Genomic DNA, 26,682 nt, shown 5'->3' with positions numbered 1-26,682 from the left:
TTGAAGTATCTCATATTGCGAACTTCCCTGCCGAGCTCTTTGTCATCGAAATGTTTTTCGTAAACATTCGAGTTCAAACCCTTTTCTGTTTTTCATTTGCAACAGTGAAATATGTAATTTAATTTCCTTCTCGAACCGGAATAAGTGTCTGTCTGCTGAGATCATTTTCTTGACATGAAACCAGAAGTTACCACTGCACTAACAACGCGTATTAAACAAGTTACCATTTTCTGTATTTTACGCTCTTAACTACAAAGGTGTTTTGTAGTTTGTTTATTGTAAATACAGCACTGTGTTATAATGGCGGTAATTGATTTCTCTCTGGATCAGCAAGACGACAGAACACGCAAAGGCTGATGTCAGATGGGTCGTCGAGTTGTGCGATAGAGAAGGGCTTGTTGCATCTTTCGCACTGCGAGGAATTAAAATGTTTAAAGCAGTTAGGCTGGATATGTTTTTTTGAAAAAATTTGCACAAAAATTTAGTTAATATGTTATTTCAAACTAGCACAGGTCTTGTCTAAGTGTAGCCTATACAAACAAAATATCAAGTCGACACCATGAATTGTTGAGATTTGGTGAGTAGAGTTGCTCACATTAAATAGAAAATTTTACTAGTTGACATGAGTTAATCAGCCGCACCGCTTATGCTAATGAAGTGCCAGCTTGAAAAGAAGCAACACGCAAGATCAACATGTGGCTACTCTTCTTGTTTACGCGAAGCCTGTATACAAACTCACTTGCACGATTTTTAAGCCCATTGCCTTTCTATTTTCAATAACAGCGGGAATATGGTTGGCAGCGTCAATCTTCCACACTCTTATCGTGGTATCCTACAGATCGACAGATAATTAGTAATATTCAACATAGCAAGAGCAAATTATGATGTTTGGTTTGTATTCCGTTCTTCTTTCTGGCCACTGCCGTGTAGGCCATGGCGTTTGCTGTGATGATGATGCAGATGGCGAAGTAAATTAATAGGCTAACAATTAATAGTTATAACTTATAATCAATAATTCACATCAAACAAAACATTCCCATGAATTTAATCGCTGAGCACACAATGTGTTTCCGTCTTGAATGAAACTTCAGCTTATCACGAACCAAAACTTTAACGCAAAACTGCAGTTGCGTGTGAACATAGTGAGGAAGCAGCTGATAAGAAACCAATATGCTACGACAAAAACAGCTCACGTTTGTCTCGCAAAAAGCCTTGGCTTGTTTTGGTTATACAACAGCCTTTTCTATGACGTTATTCCGTAGCCAAATTATTGTTCTGTTTCTTTGAAAACCTAGCTTATGCCAGTTATCGCTGCTTTGGAGAAAATAATCTAGCCTTAGTTGCCTGCTATAAGCTACGTAAGCTCAATGAACATTATAAACTAAAATGTACTTAGACTTCAAACGCTTTGCTTTGTGATTTCGACAGCATGGCAAACTTTTAGATAAAAGTAACTTGGGAACTCACGTCAGAACAAGAAAGAATCCAACTTCCATCCTTGCTGATGTCCACCCCGTTCACCCAGCCGTCGTGCCCCTGGAACAAAAATGATCATGTTTCATTGGTCAAATGATTACATAGATAGGTTTAACAGCATCATTTCAGAGTGTAGCCTAACCAAAAGTACATGTTTGGCAAGTTTTAATTGTGGGAAACGCTCTCTCTTGCAAGAGCGTATTAGTATAAATGACTAAGCCGGCGTGAACTCTTGAAAGGGAACAAAAATGTTTAAGCTAAATTTTATCCCTCAAAATAGCCTTACATCAGATTTTTTGTAGGGTACGTGGAGATGTTACCACATGTGTCTGATAAAAATTATGGTAGGCTTGAAAACATTTCAAAAGTATAATTTTTTTATGGATGCACAAGTTTACCTAACCCCGAAAGTGCAATTTTCATGAAATTGGCGTTCGTAGAAAATTTTGTATAGGCCGAAGCAAGATATTTTTTATTAAGTTGGTCAAAAGAGCACAATGACTCCGTAACATCACACAAAATGAATTATAATATCCATACTAAAATCTAAAGTTGTTTAAACAGCACCAAAAAAAATCTATTCCCTTTGTGGAACAATGGCAGGAAAAAGGTTACGGCTATTCCAAATGGTCACCGCTCATAACGCGGGCTTGTAGCCTATACTTAGAGCGTTTGCACTTTTACTATCACAAAAAAAAACTATTTAAAGTCACTCCAGTCAGCCACATTTAAATCTTGGTACTCAAATTTCACGCGTGTGATGATATGCAGCCTGCAGGTTATAGGCTACTCTTACCTTTAAAACGATTTTCTTACTTCTGTTGGAAACCTCCCACAAAATGACCGCACAATCGTAGCCACCAGACACCAAGTATTGCGCTGTTAAAAAAGTAAGTTTGAACTGAATGCTTTAAAAATTGTTTTTTACAACCTTACAACGATGACCATGGAGGCACAGAGTCACATTTAGCAGTGATTAGAACAAAACTGATGCTACTGATTTACGTTATAGCAATTAGAAATATATAATAATGCAGGCCTATGAGCGACAAGCGTGTTAATAATTTTTCCAATTGTTTTATCACTCAATTTTTATGATGAAGACCACACGGCCATTAAATATAGGCCTAATTGTGATACTGATATATGAATATTATATTTTCACAATATCGTTTGTTTCGCATTCCGACGAATAAAACAAATTGAATATTGTAAAGTGAGTGAGAAGACGTAAAATAAATACCCTCCCACACCTGTTGATGAAAACTTGCAGCAGCTGGCTGACCCTTCGTGCCCTCTCCCAAAGCTGGAAGGACCTTGAGATCTATAGAGAGCACAACCTCGTTAGACATGGTTTGTCAAATCAGGTATACTTGGTGTTTTAATTTCGGTATCAAGCACGTGTGCAGTGTACACCTTCGTGTTGTGGCTTCTACCGTTTCTAGACTTAGAGTTAGGCCTATGTTATGATTTATTTTTGTTACAAGTTTATTGCAAACAAAAACTTTGTCCATAGTAACCACACAAAAACGAAAAAACAAGCAAACCAGACAGTATGATCAATTACTGATCAAGATAAAGAGCCTGCTGATAATGTTTGAAGTAGTCTGATCTATCAAAACAGTCAAAATCCATCAAAGACATTACCAGACTGTTGCCGGAGTAAATACGGTGTCCAGTCGTTTGGTCGACAGACATTTGGTCGACAGGACGTTTGGTCGACAGGACGTTAGGTCGACAGAACGATTCATTTCAGGGTTAGGGTTAGAGTTAGGTTTAAGGTTAGTTACCTAACCCTAAAATGAATCGTTCTGTCGACCAAATGTCTGTCGACCAAATGTCCTGTCGACCAAATGTCTGTCGACGAAATGACTGTCGACCAAATGTCTGTCGACCAAATGACCGGGTACCGTTAATACAGCGCTGAATAAAGGAAAACATGTTCTTTCTGAATAAGGTGTCAAAAGTAATAACATTACAATTAATTAGGGGTACCATATGTCCTCTTTTAAGAGGATTTGTTCTCTTTTTTAAAGAAAAATATATTGTCCTCCGAGGACACCCAAAAATGCTCAAATGTCCTCTTTTTTTACATTTTTAGCTTTCTTGCCCATATTTTTAACAAGATTTCATTGTTATGTGACTTTTTCGCAATTTCCAACCATTTCTGTACCAATGCAACATTCTGATTTATAGATTTTCAAAAAAACATTGGCGTACTATTTGATCTGCTGTTCTAAACAATCTTAGATGTTCATTGAAACATACTACATTGCTTTGTGATTGTCTTAAAAGCCAAATAATGGTCAGCGATGAGTGCGAGTGGAACTGCAAATCCACTTGTGAGGAAATTTCCTCATTGACGAAATCTGATCAACCAATTTATGAAAATGAAAAATTGGACAAATTAAAAAAAATAAGAAAATTAAAAAATGGAGTAAATCACAAAGAAATGAAACATTAAAAAACGCAAAAACTTGCAAAAGAGTTTGATATATTTACATTTTGAGGTTTTCACACTTTTACAATAAATTATTATTTTACCCAGATCTATTTTGTATTGATTCAGCGCTTGTAAACGTTGCTGATTAGGCCTACCAACTTAATAGTTTGGCTAATTTGTCAAGTAAAGCAAATCGAAAAATAATCCAAAGTGCACTATGCATGACATGTAGCCTATTTCAACATAAATCGTGGCATAGATACTTAGCCTACAACTCATATGAGTGCAAATGTAGAATGACTTTAATCTATGATGCAGCCACAATTGTACAAGGAAAGAAACAGCCTTTTAGTTGAGTCTGTCCTTAGCATCTCATTAACAGCTGTATACAACTTCAATTACCGTACTGTATATTTCGTGCAAATATTTTTATGATCTCGTTAAAGCTGATCCTTTTTTCTGAAAAAAGTTAAGGCATGGCTACCTGCAGATACTGCCTGATTTGTCACATTTTTATGACATTATCACATCACATTTTTATTTTGTCACACAAATCTAACAAATCGGCTTTCGAGAAACAAACAAACTTGTATGTTTTTTGCTGTAACTTTTGCTGCATAGGTCTATATTTATCCAAACGGATGTAAAAAATTCTTCATACGTAACATTCTACTTGTATTTTACTCGCTGGCAAAACGTGTCCTTTTTTTAGGCGATGAAAATATGGTAGGCCTACAATTAATGTGATGTTCACGTGCGCTCACATAACGTGGCAGATTATGCAGCATTCTAAACGAGTCATTGTAAGCCACTCGCAATCGATTAAAACAAGAAAGATGCTATTGATGCAACTTACAGTTGCGAGGCATAAAAGGACGTATAGCATGAGCGAAAAAAAAAATTAACAGTTGTTGAACATTTACAAAATCGGGATTTTAATTTGTTGGCAATGCAGTAAAGTGAGTGCTCTTTCCGCAAAATATCCAGCAAAACACCAATTGTTTTCGCTGCGAGGTTCAAAAATAACTGCAAACTGAAGTGAATTGAACTTCACTAAAATTGAGTTGAAAAAGTCATTTAAAAAAGACTAAGTTATCGTTATTAACTCTTAAGAGAATCCTTGCGCTTTCGAAGATCATTTTTAAAGTAATCTAGAACAGTGTTTTTCAACCTTTTTTGGCCCAACGCCCCCTTTATAAACTGGCGAACTTTTACCGCCCCCCTAACAAAAACGATTAATTATTAATTTACTGTGTAATTTACGTCATAATGGAACTCACTAGATTTTGTGATATACTGAAAATTACTGAATTTAAATTTTAAATATATAGCGTTCGTAAACAAAACCATCCGTCAATCAAATACGACGATGGTGTAAGAGAAATTGTTTGGCTATCGTGCGAGCATTTAGAGTAGATTATCCAGAAAATCATGTGACGAAATCGTTACGATGGGCGATAGATGGGTTAAACCAAAATGCCCTTAATAATCAAAACGCCCCCTTAAGCCGAGATAATCATACCGCCCCCGTTGAGAGCCACTGATTTAGAACGACCTGCCTTGAAATGTAGATTATTGCAACATCAACGTGACGATGTCATGAAAGCTGAATAAAATTCTAAAACGGGGAGGCAAGCTAAAGACAAATGGTGCAGACGTTTCATCAAAAATTTGTAAGTTGAAAGGCTTGGATGGTGTTGAGACTGTGACACAAAGACCAATAGCGTGATACTCAAAAGCGCGATTGCACCTTTGGAGTGACTGCTACCTAGTTCTTGTCTTGTTCAAAAATTTCAAGCGTTCTAAATGAACAATAGGTTGCACAAGGGACAAAATATCAAACAATTAAATGCACGACAGCACCTGGAATATATGATATACTGTACTACGTACCTAAACATCCCAGTTGAAATATCCCATATTTGAACAGTTTTATCCCAGGAAGTGGTAGCAAGATATCTCTCGTTGTCACAGAAGCAACAGCTGGATACAATATTTTTGTGACCCCTGGAAAGGTAAAAACTTAATTGATTAACTTTTTGTAAGATTTATTACACCAGATATTTTTGTATCAGTGCAAGCGCATTACATTTTCCTGGTATACCAAATTCATTTCAATATAAGCTTAATTTATTTCATTGATATGCAAGCTATTAACTCATTTTAGGACCTATGTTTCTGTTCGTTGTTATAAGATTTAGTTTAAACAAGTAGTCTGGGAAAGCTAAACTGTAGCACACAAACAAAAAACCAATCTAGTTGTTCTTAAGGTCACGCAAACCTTAAATTGCTGTCACTTGACATAGTACTGCATACACGAAGCCTGTCGACTAACAAAGTTGGTAGAAAAAACATTACATGAGATAATACATGAAGTCAGGAAAAGGGGAAAAATTGTGCTTGGGGAGGGGGGAGGAAGTTTAGCCACAAATTGGACAATTTCACCTTGTTCTGTAGCAAAATATTGCGTTTTTTCTTGTTTTAGAGACGAAGGCACTTCACCAATTGTCATTCTTTCGTTAATGGTTTTTATTGGTCTCATGCTAAGTTAAATCGTTCACATACAAGTCAAGACAGCCACCACATTCAACTCACTCTAACGTAATTGTTGTCTGTTTTGATACAATATCAAAGACTTTGGTTACCCTGTCCATTCCTGTACTGGCTATTCTTTGGCCATTGGGTGAAAACACACAGCAGGTGGGAGTGCTCGCATGATGATCTGAAAATACAAGGTGATTTTTGCGTTATTACAAATCAAAATTTCCAGTGCACTTAAACTAAAGCTGTGTACAATGAGCGATCTATCTGTTCTACAACGAATACTCAGCCTTATGCTGACGCCTGGTAGATTGCTCCCACTACACAGCGTACAACAGTACATCACAGCACAATAATACGTCTTTGGCGACAGCCAATTGAGTTGTACTTTTCCAGAAAGGTAAGAATTCGATTGTCTGGCAAATGCAGCGACAGAATGCTCTGTAGCATAAAGCCATAAACTATTAGTGATGCGACATTGATGAGCGTACAGCCGTACAGTAAAGAAAAAAAAGAGAATGTCCATACCTAGCCTATTTAAGCCACATGGCTGCTAAATTTGCTATATCGAGAAATACTGCACTTGGAAATCGCATACCTAATTTAGATGTTAATGACATCACCCATACAGAATTGTCATTCGTGAGTCACCAACAGTTTTTGTTATAAGATATCATGATTTTTTAATGATTCAAGATAATTGACATAAAAGACACGTTCACACTGCTTAGCGCCAATCCTGATGACGTCCTCGCTTCCTGTTGACAACTTTGACAACGGTGTTTAAGGCTCTTAACTCTGACGGTTGCAATATATTTTGTTATCGCGGACAGCACTTATAAATAGCGGAATGGCCCGTTTCGGTGAGTCCGATTTGGTGAGTCCGATTCGGTGAGTCGGATCCCTCAACGGGGATTTTTTCAATTTTTTTTTTTAAATTATCGGGTACCGTAGCCTAATTTTCATTGCCGTTTTAGAATTAGGGGTTAGAGGTTAGGAACTCACCGCATCGGACTCACCGAATCAGACTCACCGAATCGGACTCACCGAATAGTAGCAGACCCAGAACTATTTCACGATGATTTTTTTCCGGACTTAATAAAAAAACGATTAAGCAAAATCTTTTTTTTAATATTCTTTTGGTTAACAGCTTTAAGAGAATAGGCCTACTTATATTCAGACTGAGGATGTTCCTTTTAAGCCCATCAGAGCTTGACATATTAAGCAAAATTTTTTTTTAATATTCTTTTGGTTAACAGCTTTAGGAGAATAGGCCTACTTATATTCAGGCTGAGGATGTTCCTTTTAAGCCCATCAGAGCTTTACATATTAAGCAAAATCTTTTTTTTAATATTCTTTTGGTTAACAGCTTTAAGAGAATAGGCCTACTTATATTCAGGCTGAGGATGTTCCTTTTAAGCCCATCAGAGCTTTACATACTAAGCAAAGTCTTTTTTTTAATGTTCTTTTGGTTAACAGCTTTAAGAGAATAGGCCTACTTATATTCAGGCTGAGGATGTTCCTTTTAAGCCCATCAGAGCTTTACATATTGTACATGATATCTATATTTATAGGGTCTGCTACCATCATGTACAATATGTAAAGCTCTGATGAGCTAAAAAGGAACATCCTCAGCCTGAATATAAGTAGGCTTATTCTCTTAAAGCTGTTAACCAAAAGAATATTAAAAAAAAAATTTTGCTTAATATGTAAAGCTCTGATGGGCTTAAAAGGAACTTCCTCAGCCTGAATATAAGTAGGCCTATTCTCAGCTGTTAACCAAAAGAATATTAAAAAAAAGATTTTGCTTAATCGTTTTTTTATGAAGTCCAGAAAAAAATTATCGTGAAATAGTTCTACAGCAGTGGCGTACCGTGACCACTTTGACAGGGTGTTCAGTGACGGCAAAGCAACAGCGGGGGGTGTGGGGGGCCTTCCCCAGAAAATTTTTAAAATTAACATTGAATTTGGTGCGTTCAGAGAGCATTTTCAGCACAAATTCTGAACATGAACAGAACTGACAAAAATAATGTTGTCGGAATGGAGAAGAATACAAAATAGATATTTATTTGACAGCGCATTGAATGAAAGACTTAATAATATCAAACATTAAGTTGCATTTCTAAAGTCACATACTTCAGTTCACTTTTTATTTCCGACCATCAAAACGAACAATATTACTTGCCATAACACAGCAGGAGTCTGAAAAAACGCGAAAGTTAAAGCGTGCTCGAGATGGAAATGATTTACTTCATGCAAGGATTAGGCACGGTCGCAACTAGAGATGTAAAAAAACGGTTTTTTTTGTTTTTAAAAAAAACGAGCTCGTTTTTTTTGTTTTTTATCGTTTTTTTTGTTTTTTATTCGTTTTTTTTGTTTTTTTTGTTTTTTTTACCTATTTTTTTATTAAATGTCACAATATGCAGCAATTAGGGTAAACTCATTGCAATAGCGTCTCTTTCAACAAAAAAATAGTCTCATAACTCGTATAACATCTTTCAAATGAGACAATATGTCTCTCAAGTCTCAACACACGAGCCATAAAGGTTTCTCATCGACTCAAATAGTAACACAGTGTCCTATGGTTGGCACATCTCAAGTATTGTCTGTAATTTGGTTCAGCCAGTTGTTAAATGCAGTACCACACTTGTGTACAGTTTCGAAGCCACCTGGGATTTTGGTTAATGGGCATGTTACGTTAGGACTAGGTGGTTAGGGTCCTGTTTCTCTACTTCACAAAGGCACTTTTCCCCAGCACACCACACCATTACCAGTACAACGTCAAGAGATTGTTCCAGTTGATGTGCATTTGGTGCAAACGTGATGAAAATCACACAAGCGGTTCTCGAGTTATAAGTGAAATAACCTTAGCCACTAAGTGGCTTTATAGATAAGGAGCAATAGAAAAACGGCCATATCTCAAGAACCGCTCAACATATTTACATAAGTTTTAGCTCTACCCCCATGTTTTATGGGGTGAGCTATCTGTTTATGAATATTAAAACAAGTTTTGGCTACTACTTTTTGAGCTAAAAAGAAATTAACCTCTTGTCGTTACGCACCAATAAAACCATGGTGCGTAAATTAAAAAAAAAAATAATTGGGTAGAAGAAAGATTGATGACAAGTTTGGCAAAAGCAGTGTAGTGCTAAAGTCCCAACTTTTAGCCCAAATCACATTTAAATGTAGTGAAAGATGGAAACGTTTTGATGTTTTTTTTATTTTCCCTGAAGAGGTTCCACACTCCTTTATGATGTCATAGTCATCTTTTTTTCCCTTAATCACACCATTGTGCTGTCATAGACATGTTTAAAAGAAGTATGGTTGCACTTAATCCATCCAATTTGAACTAGTTTGCAGAACTTTGAGACTTTAGCACTTTTTTTGTTTTTGCCTAACTTTTCGTCAATCTTTCCTCTGCCCAATAAAAAAAATTAAAGTTTGCATCATGGTTTTATTGGTGCGTAACGACAAGAGGTCAATTTTTTTTTATCTCAAAAAGCAGTAGGCCTAGTTCTCAAATAAAATAAGTTTTCATCTTTGATGTTTGTTTTGTATCTTTATCCTGCATTGTGGGAATATGGGTAAAACTTTATTCTTGTCAGGAAAAGCATTATAAAGCATTTATTCACTATGTGAACACTGAGCACTGAGCAGTGCTGAAAAACTCCACTTTAAAGGAAAAATTTCTTCATTCAAGGTTGGTAGAATGGTAGTTACTAGCAATAGTCAACATGGGTGGTGGGCATTTGAAAGGAACATTAACCTAAACCTTTTCTGACAAATGCACTAACTTTTGACAGCTAAAAATATCAGTGATAAGGTCTCTTGCATTATATGTCCCAAATAATCTGCAAGAAGCATCAATGACGAAGTGTCCAATCCAAGATCTTACAACACACGAAAAGAATACTTCTGTTTCAACATTTATAAAGCATATACATCGTTGGCAAGCTATCAGTTACAAAACATGTTTAAACAAGCTATTGGCAATAGCTTGCATTAGTAAATTACCACGTCCACAAACAAGGTAATGTGTGTACTGAATACTGCCACCTTGTTTTGTCAAAATTTCGTCAACCCATTGAGTGTGTACAAGAATAACCAGTACCACAGTATACTAACATCATAGGCTAACTTCCATAAAAGGAAAAAGAAATTAACTCATCTACATTATGTCATGCATCAAATTTCATTAATTCAATGTTTGTCAGGTCTACTGCCACAAACATGCCAGAGAATGAAGAAAAAAGCGAAACAACATAGGTCCTCATAGGACTATGCAAGAACATATGCTGCCAAACACAAACACTTAGGAATTTCAGCACACCAATAAAACTATTTTTAGTAATTTAATGTTTTTCAAGAGCACTATAATGAAACTAAGCTGTAGATTGCAAAAAAATTGCAACTTTTCCAGAAAAATATGAAAAAAAACAAAAAAAACCAAAAAACGAGTGTTTTTTTTGGCTCAAGTTTTTTTTGAAAAAAAACACGTTTTTTTTAAAAAAAAACGGTTCGTTTTTTTTGCATTTACATCTCTAGTCGCAACACCTTGAGAAATGTACAAGCGAATTAAAAACAAACAGGTGAAAGTTAAAACAATAGCAAAGCAACTCGATAATAAACAAGAAAAGAAAGCCGATTGCTATGTTGGTCGGATGTACTTTTATCCGCCGTACTACTTAGTAAAAACGAAAATGTTTAACACCTCGACTACAGAAGGAAAATTCATCTATAGCATAATTCGATTTTTCTTGTTTGTGCAATAAATTTTTGAATTACATCGTCGTAGAAAGCTTGCTTTTGCTTCAGTTCTAGCAAAAGTTGTTTCCAACGCTGATCACCTCAAACTCTAATCCAACAAGCTAAAACTTGCTATTGCCTGGGATTCCCCCAATGACGCGCCAAGGTGTGCAGATCAGCGAGTGCACAGCCTGGCTGACCTAAAACCATTGCTGTTTTCGCTGCCTTGTGACGTCATTTTTCTTAATTGTTTATTTTAAATAGCACTCGCCAAGCTGTCAGTGCACACCCAGCTTAAAGGTAATGACCGAAAAAAATTAAAGGCAATGACCTCAAACGTTGGAATATTTAAATCAGAAGGGGACGAGTTTTGCAATTGAAAAGAAAGCAATCAGCATGCAGCAAGATGTTAGAATATCATGAAAGTAAAGAACATCGACAACCGATGGAAATTTTCTTTTTTTCTGGATTTCTTGGGGTGTGCAGTGCACACCTTGAACACCCTGAATATACGCCACTGTTCTACAGTACAACGTGTGCGTTTTAACAAAAAGCATTTTTGGAGTTAAAAGTAGCCTACTCAAAAAATGACAAAAAGATAACATTTTCTTCGGGAGCAAATAAACCCTAAACTCCCGTTCTCATTAACCATACCTCAAGAGCATTACATTATTCAGTTTATTTTGGATATTTTTACTTCGACTGGACGCTGGGACGTCCAATTTTTTTTCTAGATCCGCTACTGCTAGATGCAATTAGATTATAAAAACGTGAGTAACAAAAGTAGGGCAATAGTGATTCCAAAAACTGATCAACGTTTTAAATTACAGTCAAAAAATAAAAATAACAGCAAGAATCATTATAATCAAACCCATGTGTTCTTGTAACAACGTTCCTTCTTTAACGTCCCATATTTTGATCGAGTTGTTAAATCCACAACAGGAAATTGCCAGTTTTCCATCTGGGGATAAGTCGCATGATGTCACAATTCCATCATGCTCTGCACGCCATAACACGTTGCCAGTGGCAACATCAAGTAAACAAAGTGTTTTGTCCCAAGATGAAGAAAGTATCCTGTAAACAAATTATACTATATTATTGTTGTTAAGAGCAATATTTCATTTTAACATTCGTGAATTCATCCAGTACAATTTTTTCTGAAAACAGCATAGTTTATTTTTTTATTTGACGCATTGGCTATTGCAGTTTTTACACCTCAAGGCTTTATGGCTGCAGCTGCGTGAGCTCGGTTGTCCACATCATTGTTAGTTGGTTGGTTTGAATCTTTATCCTCGGACTGACAAAGCCTCTGATAGGTTGTTTATGGCAGTTTCGCCTTCTTGTAGAGGCTTTGAACCGCTGACGCAGGCCCAGTTATTGCATTGACAGATTAAAGTTTTCGATTGTTGTTGAAGGGTCGTTGTCTGTGAATTATTCCATCCACTAGGTGCCGCTGAATGAAGAACAGTCTTGAAATGCGTTGCTCTAACGAACACCTCGGGAGCCGAATTAGCGCAGATTGATCTCAAGTTTTCTTTATGTACAAAGTTGGTCGTTTAACCGCTGAGCTAACGGGGCGGACATCAGAATAAATGCAGATCATCACTCGTCGCTGATAATCCTTGCACGAGAAACACTCAGGCTACCATGCTTTTACCCAATGACCAGGGGAAGTGTGTAGTACAGTAGTGACCATCTCATAGGTACCGGAGCTCAGCGGGGTACTTTGATTTAAACTTAAGTGGAAAACGTGAGTATCAGTGTTGCCATGTCCTTTTCGGCTTTACAGCTACAAGTTGACACAGCAGAGCTGCGACAACACTACACAACTTCCAATGACTAATATAGCATTTTTATCATATCCTAAAACCTAAGGTGAGGGAGGGTGCACCTTTAACGCGTTGTGAGTTTTACACGTGCAAACTGGAAAAACAATTTTGAGAAGGACTTGTCCAGATTCAAAAATGTGACGCTCAAGATTTTGCTTTTAATATTGTAACTTTTCATAGATCTATGTGGTATAAAGACAACGGTGTCTTGAAATAAATCTGCAAATGCTATATTGAATAATTGTATGCAATAATCTTACTTGGTTTCGTCTGCTGACATTTGGCATTTAGTGATGGGAAGTTGGTGACTGGCGTATGTGTGAAGTGCTACACCAGTAGATGCATCCTGAAACGTTTCAACGCGTCTGTATTTACAAACACTTCTTCATTTCTTTAATCACAGCCATTCATAGGTGACCAATGACCAAGCAGGCTCCATGAAAACAGTTTTGGTATTTGAATATAGATCAAAGATTTTACGTGTACAAATCAAATAAGTTGCTTCATAAAAAGACACCAGCAACTATCGTGCAAAAAGAATGAAACATTTTTCCGAAAAATTTTTTTAGTCGAAAAAGGTTTATTGCAAATGTACCTTCAAACTTTAATCATTAAATCATATCTTTATATTACTGTTAAACTATTTAATAGGAAAAGTTAATTAATTAATCAAGTAGAAATGCGTACCCACAATTGTGTATTTCCGTCTTTTGAAGCACTAAGAATATGTTGATCATCATGAACGAACCGACAGCAGGACACACTTTTTTGATGACCACGCATCACTTTGAAAGGAATCTGCAAAGGATTACAAATTGATGCAATTTGTTGTTTATTCGTTTTAAATGTATTGTTTGTACATTTCATTTATACAGAAAACAATTCAACAGCCCTACGGCCTACACTTAGTAGGAAGAAATGAAAGACAATGACATCATCAAGTCAAATGTAACAACTTTTTATACAAATTAGATGAAAGGACGTGAATCCTTGAATCATGTAAAACACAGTTCAACATGCTCATGGTGATTAACCCAACAATCTTCACAATCATTGACATATGCCTTGATCGATGAGTCTCTTTGATTACTCAGTCAAGCAACCGACAGTACAATGTGGTATATGTGCTCATGTTATAGATCTTACATATACTTTATTATTGTTTATTTGCTTCATACCAATTGGGCCACTATATCCACAGTATAATACAACATGCAATAAATAATAATTTGAAAATTAATTTCAATATCTCAGTAAGTGAAGATGCTATTACAATAGCGAAACCGATTCTTAATAAATTACACTAAGGGGTTAGATTGCTGTGCAAATGCCAGCATCTGATGAATGCAAAATAGCAGGAATATCTCAGTAAGACAATGCTCTTGCGGAAAATGGTCAATGAGCCACCTGCACGAGGAACCTCAATAGCAGGGGTCGGGAACCTTTTTAGGTAAGAGAGCCATGAAAGGTACATTTTTCAAAGTGGATTTTTGTGAGAGCCATAATATTATAATGGTTTGTTTCACACACAATTGAACTAAGATGCAGTGGCAGCTGGTTAGCTGTAAAGTGCGTGTTGCTTCAGACAAGAAAAACAGCGGGGGGGCTACTGCAGAAAAATTCCATTTGATTTGGTGCATTTTGAGCATATTTTCAACTCTAAATTGTAATGAAAAGTTAAAACAAAACTTTCTGCATGTCAGATTCCATCATCAAAATAGCCATTGTTTTTTTAGCTCTACAATGCAATGCATTGCAAATTTAACTAACTTAAATCTGTTTAAATTCATTTCATATTTTCATTTAATCATTATTCATCATTTAAATTCATTCATTAAATCATTTGCTTCCATTTGACTAGCTTAAATTTGCTTATTAGATATATATATTTGAATCTCTAGTAGTCTGGAAATTTGAAAGGACCAATCCCTCTATGATCAGTGTAATCCAAATGAAACCGGAATAAGAATTTGAATAACAGGTTTTATTGACAGTAGGCGCATGGGGGCTTGTAGGTTTAAGGTGCTCGCAATTTTATGAGAGAGAAACATAGGAGAGACATTCCCGACAATCGGGCATTGGCGACTTAAAACCTAAAAGTGCTGGCCTATGTAAAAAGTATATGTCAACTTTAGCAGATGAGTTCAATTGAAACTAAAAATTATCGTTGTATTACAAAAATAAGTTTTGTGACAGCATATAAACCAATTATACACAATAATACAAAATTTAAAATGACAACAGATTGTTTAAATATATGCACAAACTGACAAAGAAATGTTAAATTGTGTAAAACTAACTTCTTATTTCATATGTGCTTGTGTGAACAATGACGGAATGGCCCGTTTCGGCTAGTCCGATTCAGCTAGTTCCCTATTCGGCTACAGTCCGATTCGGCTAGTCCGTTTCGGCTACAGTCCAATTCGGCTAGTCCGTTTCGGCTAGTCTGATTCAGCTAGTTCCCTATTCGATTACAGTTTTGAATTGTATTTTGTATTTTATTCCACAATATTGTTTCTTTTGCATTCCGACAAAGAAAAATAAATTGAAATGAAATTTAGCACAAAATGTTTGAGCTATTAAATTGAAATGTTTTCTCACATAAAATCGACATGTATCCTACGTCACCGTCTGTATGCAAACTTAGAATATATTGGAATCCTCAACTATTACAAAATTTTAAATCCAACGACGCCTTCTGTTTATTTAGAGAATTTTGTATTTTATTCCACAATATCATTTCTTTTATAGTTGAAATTATCGAAGCTTTAGATGAGTGGGGCTCAGAACTTCAGACCTAACCACTGAGATCTTAAATCATATTTATGACACCGAAAACATCCCTAGTGATATGGTACGTTCCATATTCATAACTTTACCAAAGAAAACCGGAGCAACAGAATGCTCACTCCACAGAACAATTAGCCTTGTGAATCATCTAACAAAGATCTTACTCTGAATCATGATGATGAGATTGAGACCAAAACTAAAATCGGAAATTTCAACAGCACAGTTTGAATTTTTACATTAAAAATGATAACAGAGAGATGCATGTTCGATTCTTCTGTTTATTTAGAGAGTTTTGTATTTTATTCCACAATATCGTTTCTTTTGTCTTCTAGCATTTTATCCAGTGTTTACTTTTGAGTGCCTTCTCAGACGGCAAAATCCGTCATTTTTACATTGGTGCAACGTCTGCAGACGTTGAATCAATGTAAAAATGACAAATTTTGTTGTCTGGGTTTGTTCAAAATAAGTGTTATACATCAAAACAACATTTTTCATGATTAACAATAGAGGTTAATGAGATAAAGTTTCAGTGAAAACGTGTCAACAAAAAAAAAACAGTTGCCAAATAGCGTTTGACATAAAAGATGAAGTTAAAACCTAAGTGGCAGTTTAGAATAAACCTGGGTTTCGGCGTTACATGACCTGGAATTTTAGTTTTGCTCTCAATCTCATCATCATGATTCGGAGTAAGATCTTTGTTAGATGATTCACAAGGCTAATTGTTCTGTGGAGTGAGCATTCTGTTGATCCGGTTTTCTTTGGTAAAGTTATGAATATGGAATGTACCATATCACTAGGGATGCTTCCGGTTTCATAAATATGATTTAAGATCTCAGTGATAAGGTCTAAACCCCACTCATCCAAAGCTTCGATAATTTCAACTATAAAAGAAATGATATTGTGGAATAAAATACAAAATTCTCTGAATAAACAGAAGGCGTCGTTGGATTTAGAATTTTGTATAGTTAAGGATTCTAATATATTTTAAGTTTGCATGCAGACGGCGCGCAGGATACATGTCAATTTTATCTGAGCAAACATTAATAGTTCAAAAATAAATTTAATTCACTTTTTAGTTTTAAGATCTCAGTGGTTAGGTCTAAACCCCACTCATCTAAAGCTTTGATAATTTCAACTATAAAAGAAACGATATTGTGGAATAGAATACAACATTCTCTAAATAAACAGAAGGCGTCGTTGGATTTGGAATTTTGTAATAGTTAAGAATTCCAATATATTCTAAGTTTGCATACAAACGATGACGTAGGATACATGTCGATTTTATGTGAGCAAACATTTCAATTTAATAGTTCAAACATTTTGTGCTAAATTTCATTTCAATTTATTTTTCTTTGTCGGAGTGCGAAAGAAATGATATTGTGAAATAAAATACAAAATACAATTCAAAACTGTAGCCGAATAGGGAACTAGCTGAATCGGACTAGCCGAATAGTAGCAGACCCGAACAATGAAGCTACAATGAAGCCAATACTTTACCACGGTATCACGACAATTTAAAGCAGACAATTCAAAGCCGATGATTCAAAGACCAAATTTTAAGGCAGGGATCTCTGAAGAAAAGATCTCTGTTCTTCAGAGATCCCTGGGTTAAGGTTATTGTCTTTATCGTAAATAAATTATCGGCTTTGAATTGATCGCTTTGAATTATATCGGCTTTGAATTGACGCATAACCCTTTGCCACAGCTGCTTTGAAAAAAGTGGTTTAGTTAAAATTGTTTTTTTTTATCAACACAGTCTTAATTTTGGTGATTGGTGTTAAGCATAGTATATATTATATCGTTTTGGAGCTGGTGTACCATGGTCATAAATACCATGAAGTCATAAATTGGATTCGACCAAAAAGATAGGATAAAGTAACTGTCTTGTGTTTTGACTACTTTATTTTTGCTTTACTCATTTTACTATTTTTTAACCCCAACCAAAACCCTTACTTTGAAGGTTAGGGTTAGAAAATAGTGAAGCAAAGGTTATGTGTTCACTGTTCACAAACACCTTTTGCTTGGTTGAATGCTGTTCAGTGTTCACACATTTTACCCTATATGTCTTGGTCGATACTATCTTTGACATATATTTCATATCATATAATTTATGACCAAGTCAGACACTTTGTACACCAGCTCTATCGTTTTGAACTACTACAATAAAAACTTTACCTGTGATAAGTTTTCATTCTCCCAAATTCCATTGGAACTTTTTGCAGCTTCATAGGGTATTTTATCTTCTGGTCTCAATATAGTTTTATCAACTTTAGTTTTGTCTTTTGTCAATAACATTTTAAGAAGTTACATTCACTGAATGCATAAAAATAAAACATAATAAAGATTTTAAAATATGCATCATTGCAACTACAATCAATCAATCACTGGTTTATTTTTTTCTCAAATTATCACGACAAATACACTGGTACATTACATAGAAGTGAGAGAGGAAGGAAGCGAAAGACCTTATGAGGTCACCAAGTCAGCTTCCACCCCAGCGGCAGTACCGTATTTTACAAAAAAATACCACCAATGAAAATTATACTGAAAACACTTAGAGAAAATAATGAAACGTTGAATAAGGTTACAATCGCAATGTGGGGGTTAGTAAATGCAAGCCAAAACATGAGAAAATTGTATATGAAGATAACATAAAAAACAAAAACAGAGAAATCAAACAAAACACAAATTAGATTCCAAAAGCTGTCAAACATGTCAGATCAATTCCACTGAAAAATACACAACAGAGTTGCATTTAGCAAGAGTAACAACCGATCAAGTGCGTTTGATATTGCTTTTTGAATGAAAAGGGAGACAAACATTTAATTTCTGAAGGAACCTTACCCCATGCTTGGGGTCCCATGTACTGTAGCATTTTTTGCCCGGAGTTATTATTAGTTCTGGGTAAGAAATACAACAAAACAATATTGTTTCATTTTTTGTTGTCCCTTTGTTCATTTGCCTTGCACCATCCCAGCTAACATTAAATTTTCCAATGAGTTGCTTCTTGCTATAGGCGTCCGAAATATCTTAATTTTGTGAGGTTAATATTGTTAATCAGAGTCCAGTGATCGTCTATTTGTTGAGTAACATGTAACATAGGCTACTGTTTTAAACTGATTGTCTAGTTTTGGTATTATGCACGTTATAACGTTCGCGTTTTGTCGCTTCTAGGTTTTTCTAAATCTCTTCTATACTTGATATATATTGTTGTTTGTTGTGATGGTCAAGAATTGAAACAAACCTGAACTACCGTAGACACCACTTCTTTATTTGGTTGATTTCCAACCAGGCCACCATTAAGCATAAAGCGTTGCCTTGACAATTTGCTGGCGGCAAATAGTTATAACTTAATTATTGCGCTTTTTAAACGCCACAAAAAAAATTTACTGGTGATAAAAACAAAAGAAAATTTACTCAGTTCAGTTCAGTTGTTTTTATTTCTGACTATCATATCAAAAACAATACACGTCGACATAGCAAAGGTAAAGAAAAAGGTAGAAGCGATAAAACGCAAACGTTAAAACGTGCTTGTGACCGAAGTAAGTTATTGAGTTGAAAGAAATTTGGCACGGTCGCAACGCCTTCTCAATTAAAATTTGGCTGAAAAGAAGTACGGTAATTAATTTGCCACTCAGATGATACAATCATACACAAAAATTTTTCATAATGGTAACTTTTATTTGAGTGGATGATGTTTGATAACATTATTGAAGAAGTAGGCTAAATGTGATTAAGTTGGAGTATCATCAGGTCATCTTGAATCTTGCCCTCTGCTTCCTTGGTTTGGTTCCTTGAAGCAAAAATAACAAAATTGAAGTAACCGGACACTCCCGATGAGCAGACAACCGAACAACTTTACACAAACGTAAGAATGCTATAGCAAAGACTAATTACAATCAGAGATAGACTCTGGAATGCGAAAATTGTTTTAGCTGCATACAATCGTAGGGTTAGAGGTGAAAAAATAATTTATCGAAAATTACCCTTAATAGAAGCACTATGCTGAAGCTTACATGAGGAACTAGAACCAGACTACCGGTACCAGGAAAAGATGATACCCAGAAGTTTTTTTTTGTTTATTACCGGTACCGGTAGCCTACTAAAGCATCGTTAATGTGATGATGATGATGGTGTGGTTATATTTTATTTAGGTACCGTAACTTATAAAAATGTGGTAATAATTATTTAGGTTATATTTAACGTATAAGAATAGTTTGTTTATAAGTTGAATTAAGATGAAGGCTGTCTAACTGCCTGATGAAATTTCTATCTATCTAATTTATCTAGTTTGGCTATCTGACTCCATGAACTAATTTCCACACAATTGTTATTCGAATTATAATTTTAAGTTATCAGAAGGTGTTCGTATAATGTTGTAGGTCTATAACACAATTTGAATTTAAACAGTACAGAATAATGAAATTACAGGATAGTGAAACATTATCACGAGTTATTACATTTTAATTAAACAATCAATTTAATGTTTTTCTGAGAGCTGAACTGGTCTAACTGAGCTCTGCTTGAGCTGGTTTGATGTGAGCTAGTCCGATTTGATAGAGCTCTCGTCAAAGGACGAACAAACTCTTTTATTTTGTGTTCCCTTTTTCTTATTTACTTTGGGAGCAGTTGCATGCAGGGGCGCCGGAACGATTTTTGACTGGGGGGGCAAGATTACAAAAAAAGGGCACTTTTGTTTACTAAAGGGCCAATTTTTTTTTCAAGTTTTAATATAAGCTATAGCGATAATGCTAATTTATCAGCTCACTATGTACGCTATTGAGTAATGATAGCCTACAAGTGTCCGGTATAAAAAAAAAGGGCATCATGCCATGTTATAATGATGTAACCTACTGTTAAGCCTTAAAGCAGCCTGCGGCCATGGCCGCTAAGTAGTGCTTGAATGACCGCCGGTGCTACCTTCTCAATCGGCCAAGTTTGGCCGCCGGTCTCTTTTAGCCAATTATTTAATTTCGCAATAGAATGATCGTAGATTAACTTTCGAAAATATGTAGTATCAACAAGTGACGCAGAATTAGGTCAGCGCGTCATAATCGCCACTGTTGCATTGTGCGGAATATTTGTTATTGATGGAATATATCCATCTGCGATCACCAGCGCTGTAAGTCTTGTTTGGAATTCCCGACGTTTATTTTAACAAAGTCTTAATCCGAAGTGCTAATTTACATCGACCTGCAATATTGTCGTTTTTATGTCGATTCGATGTTGTCGGACATTGAATCGTTGTTAAAAAGGAGAACTAGGTTAGTTGACATCCAAGGGGAAACAATTTTTGATCAGAAGTTATTTTGCAAAAATTATGCTTCGTTTAGTAATGTCCTTCACATCATTGAAATACTTATTTTATTACCTTGCCGTCATCGTCAACACATGTCGAACGTTGTTTTTCGTTGCTAAAAAGAATTCTAGGGGAGTGGCGAACTTCTTTAAAATCAGCCACATTGGAGACACTCGTGCGAGTGTCGTTAGGTGGTCCCTCACTACTGGATTACAATCCCGATAAAGCAGTTACTGCGTGGTGCAACGATTCTATTGTAGGACGTCGCCCAGGCCCAGACTTCAACAACGCTAAGTGATCATTTAAGCATTGTTGCAAGTTTAATTTTATTTACTTGTGCTATCGTTATTTTTAGTTTGTATTTTGGCCTCCAAGCACGCAAATTTGGCCGCCGAGAAGGAGCTCCCGGTAGGCCACGATGGCTGCCGAAAAAAAACGAGTTTTAAGGCCTGTAGGCCTACTGTGTTGCAGTTGCAAAATTTTGTGCCGTAAATATTATTTTGAAGCAAAAATGAAAGATTATAAATAGGCTAAAAGCGAACAGCAGAAATTGTTATATTGCAAAATGTGCAGTAGCTTACATGACTTTAAAAGGGCATCATTGCCCCCCCTGCCCCTCCATCTGCAGAAAAATTGAGGGCAGGGGGGGCATCCGCCCCCCCTGCCCCCCCGCTTCCGGCGCCCCTGGTTGCATGGAAAATTACAGAAACTTTAGTAAAAGGCAGGAAAACTTATACGATTAAATATTGGATCGCTACAGAGGCCTCCCCAAATTTGGGCTAAATTGGAACCAAGGGTACCAAGTTTAGTTCAAATTTAAGGAGTTAAAAACGGTAAGGAATAAAATCGTAACAGATATGGTACAAAATAAGTATGTTGAGTGTTTGTGATAATGATGTGGTGTTGTGATTGTGATATCGTGTCGCGAAGTGATTCTGCGTGGTTCCACCGCCTTCCGCAAAGGAATGTCTGAGTTTGTGCTGTGTTGAAGAGTCCACCTCGTAGAAACATTAATTGTTTTGTAAGCGCCGTTGAAAACCGTAGCAGGCATTCATTGTTTGTCTGGCTCTTTCTGTTGAAAAGCAGACCATGCCGATTGAGTTGATACAAATGTAGCAGCAGCCTTGTCTCCTTTTTATTTGCTAGAGATCAACGCAGCTGGAGATCATTGACATTCGGCCTTCGCATTCGCTGTGAGGCGCTAGAGAGTCGGTTGCAAGTGGCTCTGGAGCATTTTTTTCGTTGCAGGCGGTGAAAAGGGCAGAACACTTGCGTTTTTGATCTTGGTTGTTCATGATGATTTCTGAGAAAGGCAAAGCAAATTGATTACCAGTTCAACTTTGAAATATTTAGCGACTTGGTTTATAAGTTGACCTGTACAAAATGTAAAGATACGATTTGAAAGGCGAACAAAACTAATTAAAACAAAAGAACATAGGCATCGACAGGTCTAAATACCATTCACAAAATCGTAAATGTTCATAAGTCTGAACAGTCGTTCAGCAACTGCAAACAAAACACAGAAATAAAAAAAGATACAGTAGGCTACATGATTCAAAACCATGCGGTTGTTTCATGCAGTAAGGAAAGTAATGTTTCGTGGACATATGCATGCTTGCCCAACATAGGTTAAATAGGTTAGTAGCATGCCATGCCAACCGTTAGATATGTGCATTTGCATGCCACACGCTCAGTTGCAGACTTGCAGTCATACTCAACCATACACAATAAACAAAAACGCTTAGCAGACAACCTATAAAGAGAGAAAGGTTGAAATTGACAACCACTAGGTCTGCATTGGAAAAAATGCAGACAGTTGGAGAAAAAGACAACAAATTCGCATTAATGCGATATTTGCATTTTTCTTGCGATGAAGCTATGTAACCTACAGTGTATAGGCAAGAGCTTTTGAAAAGCAGGTTGGCCAGCTTGTAGCCTACAAAAGACTTGAAAAAGAATTGCCAATTGGCTGAGATGCATCTCTTTCCGAAGTATCAGAAGGTGTTCGTATAATGTTGTAGGTCTATAACACAATTTGAATTTAAACAGTACAGAATAATGAAATTACAGGATAGTGAAACATTATCACGAGTTATTACATTTTAATTAAACAATCAATTTAATGTTTTTCTGAGAGCTGAACTGGTCTAACTGAGCTCTGCTTGAGCTGGTTTGATGTGAGCTAGTCCGATTTGATAGAGCTCTCGTCACAGGACGAACAAACCCTTTTATTTTGTGTTCCCTTTTTCTTATTTACTTTGGGAGCAGTTGCATGGAAAATTACAGAAACTTTAGTAAAAGGCAGGAAAACTTATACGATGAAATAATGGATCGCTACAATGGCTATCCCTCGTCTTCGAGGATGATGGCCTTCGCAATAAAATAAAAGCTAACGGTGATGTAGTACATCGTTAATGTAGCCTACACATGTTACGATGTTCCTGTTGAGACTCAATTTGAAGATGAGACAAAAATGATAGTGTAGACTCAAACTACTATAGGAAATAAAATGCTCTCTTTTATTCTAGGAAATAAGCATTCCGCAAGAAGAACAGTCAATTTAAAACCAAGCAGAGTTCTCAAAACTAACAGATATGATTGTAGAATCTCCTCGGAAATTCAGCGGAAAGTTAATATGAATCTATGAAGCCGCTAGGAAAGCGAGCTAGCTAAGTCACAATAGAAATGCGTGGGCTGATGTACAAAAAGCCAGTGACACGGAAGCGGTAACAACGAGGCAACACAGCACGTGGAGTCTAGAAATCTGTGACTACAATCTATCAATGTAAGAGTTAACTACTGTATTCAATAATAATTTATTTGTAACGGGGCAGTGAGTAAGCAACACGCTCATGCATAGCTGTAATCATGACAGCGACATCTCGAGCACAGTAGTGGTAAAAATAACCGAAGAACGAGGCCAATATTTCTTGTATATCAGTTTATTGCAGTGGAAAGGAACGAATCGTTACCATTAGAACGTAAAAAGAGGCTGACCGGTCTGACATCAAAATTAAACCAAGAGCAGAAAGGAGAGCAAAACTGCAAAACAACGATGTCTACACCACGGATCAAGCACGTCTAACTGCAATAATAGAAGTTATACCCACACCAAGGCTGGTAGGCTAGGCTATGCTGACACTAAGCGTTGGTCGCTTCAGCTTAAGATAAACCCGTTTTGATTAAAACCATGCCGTTCAGAGCATGTAGCCACCGAAAGTAGCGTTGATATGATGGGGGGTACTTTTGGACCCGGGCCTAGGATAATTTTAGGGCCACGGAGTGTCTCCAAGTGACCCGAAAACTTGTGAAACCACCGCGTATTCTTTGGGTGTAATGCGTTTTTCTTAACAGTGTCTTAATTTAGGGCTCGAGGATCCCATTGGTACCGGGCCCAAAATATTCTTTTAACGGACCTGACACCGACACATGATTGCAGTACGGTATGTAACAAAATCTGCAACATAAAACACACGCAAAAGCATGTATGTACTGATGCACTAATTGCAAGAATGCATCCAAGCACTCTATGGCATTGCAATCCTAAGGGTGACAAAGAAAATAAAGACGCCGTGGGAAATTAAACGCAGAAATGATCTATGAAGAGCTCGCAGAGGCCTATAGGAAAAGGGAAGGTAATTTGATACGGAAGGTAATTTGAAACACCCCCATTACAGAAATGTACAAAAAATATTACTCGAAAATAATTTCATCAAGTGGAAGATCTGTGAAAATAATGGTTACAAAAATGACGCTACGCAGATAACTCGTGCTTTTGTGGCATAAAATTGGAAAAGTGTTTTTTTTTAGTATTTTCGTAAAGTTTTTTGCTCATGATCATTTTCGTCTGGAAAATTGAATAAAAGTTCCACAAAGATGAAGCCAAACTCATTTAACAGTTCGTTGATAAAGCTTTAAGGGCATGTTACGTTTTTTTGCAATGTAGATCCAAGCATGCAAAAATCCGAATTTATTTTATTTTTTAAAAATGGTAAATTGATACATGTGCAGAAAGTAAATTGATACACTATATTAAATTCCTTTGTGTGACTGTAATAAATGTTGTCATTGATCTAGTTGATTTAAATAACTAGCCTAGCTACTTTGGGAAACAGCCATTATAATATATAGGCTTTCGTAGGCTTACACGCTATCTGGAGTATCTGCTGACAGAAAAACGAGAACAGCGTAGGGCCCGAACCTTGAATAAGAACTCCAGCCAATCATCCTTCCCATGTCCATCCTGCAGCAGAAGCTGTGCCGCACACATGGGCCTCAACAGTCATCTTTGCACCCAAGCACACCAACCACATATTAAATTTTTTTTTACTGCTTTCCTGTCAAAGGAAATTTCTGTATTAGTTTTACTATCAAATTACCTCCCGGGTGTATCAATTTACTTTTCACAGGTAAATTGATACATTTGAGTAGCGTTTTTAACATTACAATTTAAAAAAATAATAAAAATAGAAAATTGAAAATGTTTTCAAAAAGTGTGCAAGGAATCAGAATTTCATTTCAGCTTAAAATCAATAGTTTGGGTCACGTAATTTTTAGTTAACAGGTAAAAATGTTAAAACATGTATCAAATTACCTTCCCTCCCCAACAGACTCCTGGACAACAATATGCATGACCAACGACGTCAGGGAACGTAAAAACGATATACGAAAAGCTAGCAGGAGCTACACATTTTATATGAAATACGATTTTCCATCTTTTTTGCACCTCAGGCTCTTGAATTTACTTAACGTTCTGATGGTGAAAATTGTTGGCCTACATTTTTCGTCTCGGCGAACCCCTTTTGGTGCCTTCTAAAATTTTCATTTATTATCTTATTAGTAAAACTATTCGACATTTATTTGATTGCTTTACGTTGATATCCCAATAAGCAACGTCATTAATCTTTCCCAATCTTTTCCTGGTAAGAGATAGAAAGAATTGTGACACCTCGACTCAGGCGCGGATCTAGGAGTTTTTTTTGGGGGGGGGCCAGAAAATTTGAAAATGAATTAAAAAGTAATAAAAAGATAAAACAGATATGAACAATCAGTGGCGTAGCCAGGAATTTGGGGGGTTTTGACGGCCGGCGGGCAAAGCCCGAAGGCGTGTTCGCCAAAGACGACACCCAGCGGCGGGGGTCTGGGGGGCCTCCCCCAGAAAATTTTGAAAAATTACTTTGAATTTGGTGCATTCTGAAAGCATTTTCAACAAAAATATAGGTATAAATATTCCTGTAAAATGGTGCTGTCCGGTGGCATAGCAAAAGGATAAGATCACGTTTTCTTCGGCATTTTTTCGGTAATAAAGCTAAGTCTCTATGTTTTCTTGTTGTTAATTTCTGGCTGAGATGTTTGGTATTGGCAAAACTCGCTCTTTTAATGCAGTTTCGCTTAAAATTAGGCAACCTTTGTTTTAGAGACATAACTTAGAGACTGAAAGCATCATTCTCAATATCGTGACGTCACACGCGTGCCAAGGGGGGGGTTGTAAGTCCGATGTGGGACTAATATCAGTTGTTTAGAAGCATATCAAACCATTCAACAGTTTCTCACAAAAT

The 26,682-nt window shown here is 36.4% G+C and overlaps 1 protein-coding gene across 1 annotated transcript; it reads right to left on the bottom strand.

The window, feature by feature from the left end:
- Positions 1 to 271: 271 nt before the first annotated feature.
- LOC145787433 (WD repeat-containing protein 88-like) lies at positions 272 to 18,140 on the bottom strand. Its single transcript, XM_082599179.1, has 11 exons — positions 18,001 to 18,140; positions 13,723 to 13,833; positions 13,296 to 13,381; positions 12,078 to 12,280; positions 6,515 to 6,641; positions 5,813 to 5,926; positions 2,730 to 2,800; positions 2,273 to 2,355; positions 1,468 to 1,536; positions 740 to 832; positions 272 to 412 (listed from the first exon to the last, which is right to left on the bottom strand). Exons 1-11 carry the CDS (start codon positions 18,118 to 18,120, stop codon positions 296 to 298), a joined length of 1,194 nt encoding a protein of 397 aa, XP_082455305.1. The 5' UTR covers positions 18,121 to 18,140; the 3' UTR covers positions 272 to 295.
- Between the last annotated feature and the right edge of the window lie 8,542 nt (positions 18,141 to 26,682).

The sequence above is a fragment of the Aplidium turbinatum genome, chromosome 2 (assembly GCF_918807975.1).
Source record: "Aplidium turbinatum chromosome 2, kaAplTurb1.1, whole genome shotgun sequence".
Classification (NCBI taxonomy): Eukaryota; Metazoa; Chordata; class Ascidiacea; order Aplousobranchia; family Polyclinidae; genus Aplidium; species Aplidium turbinatum.
The sequence above is the reverse complement of the archived record's forward strand: the minus strand, read 5'-3'. Positions and strand labels throughout refer to the sequence as shown.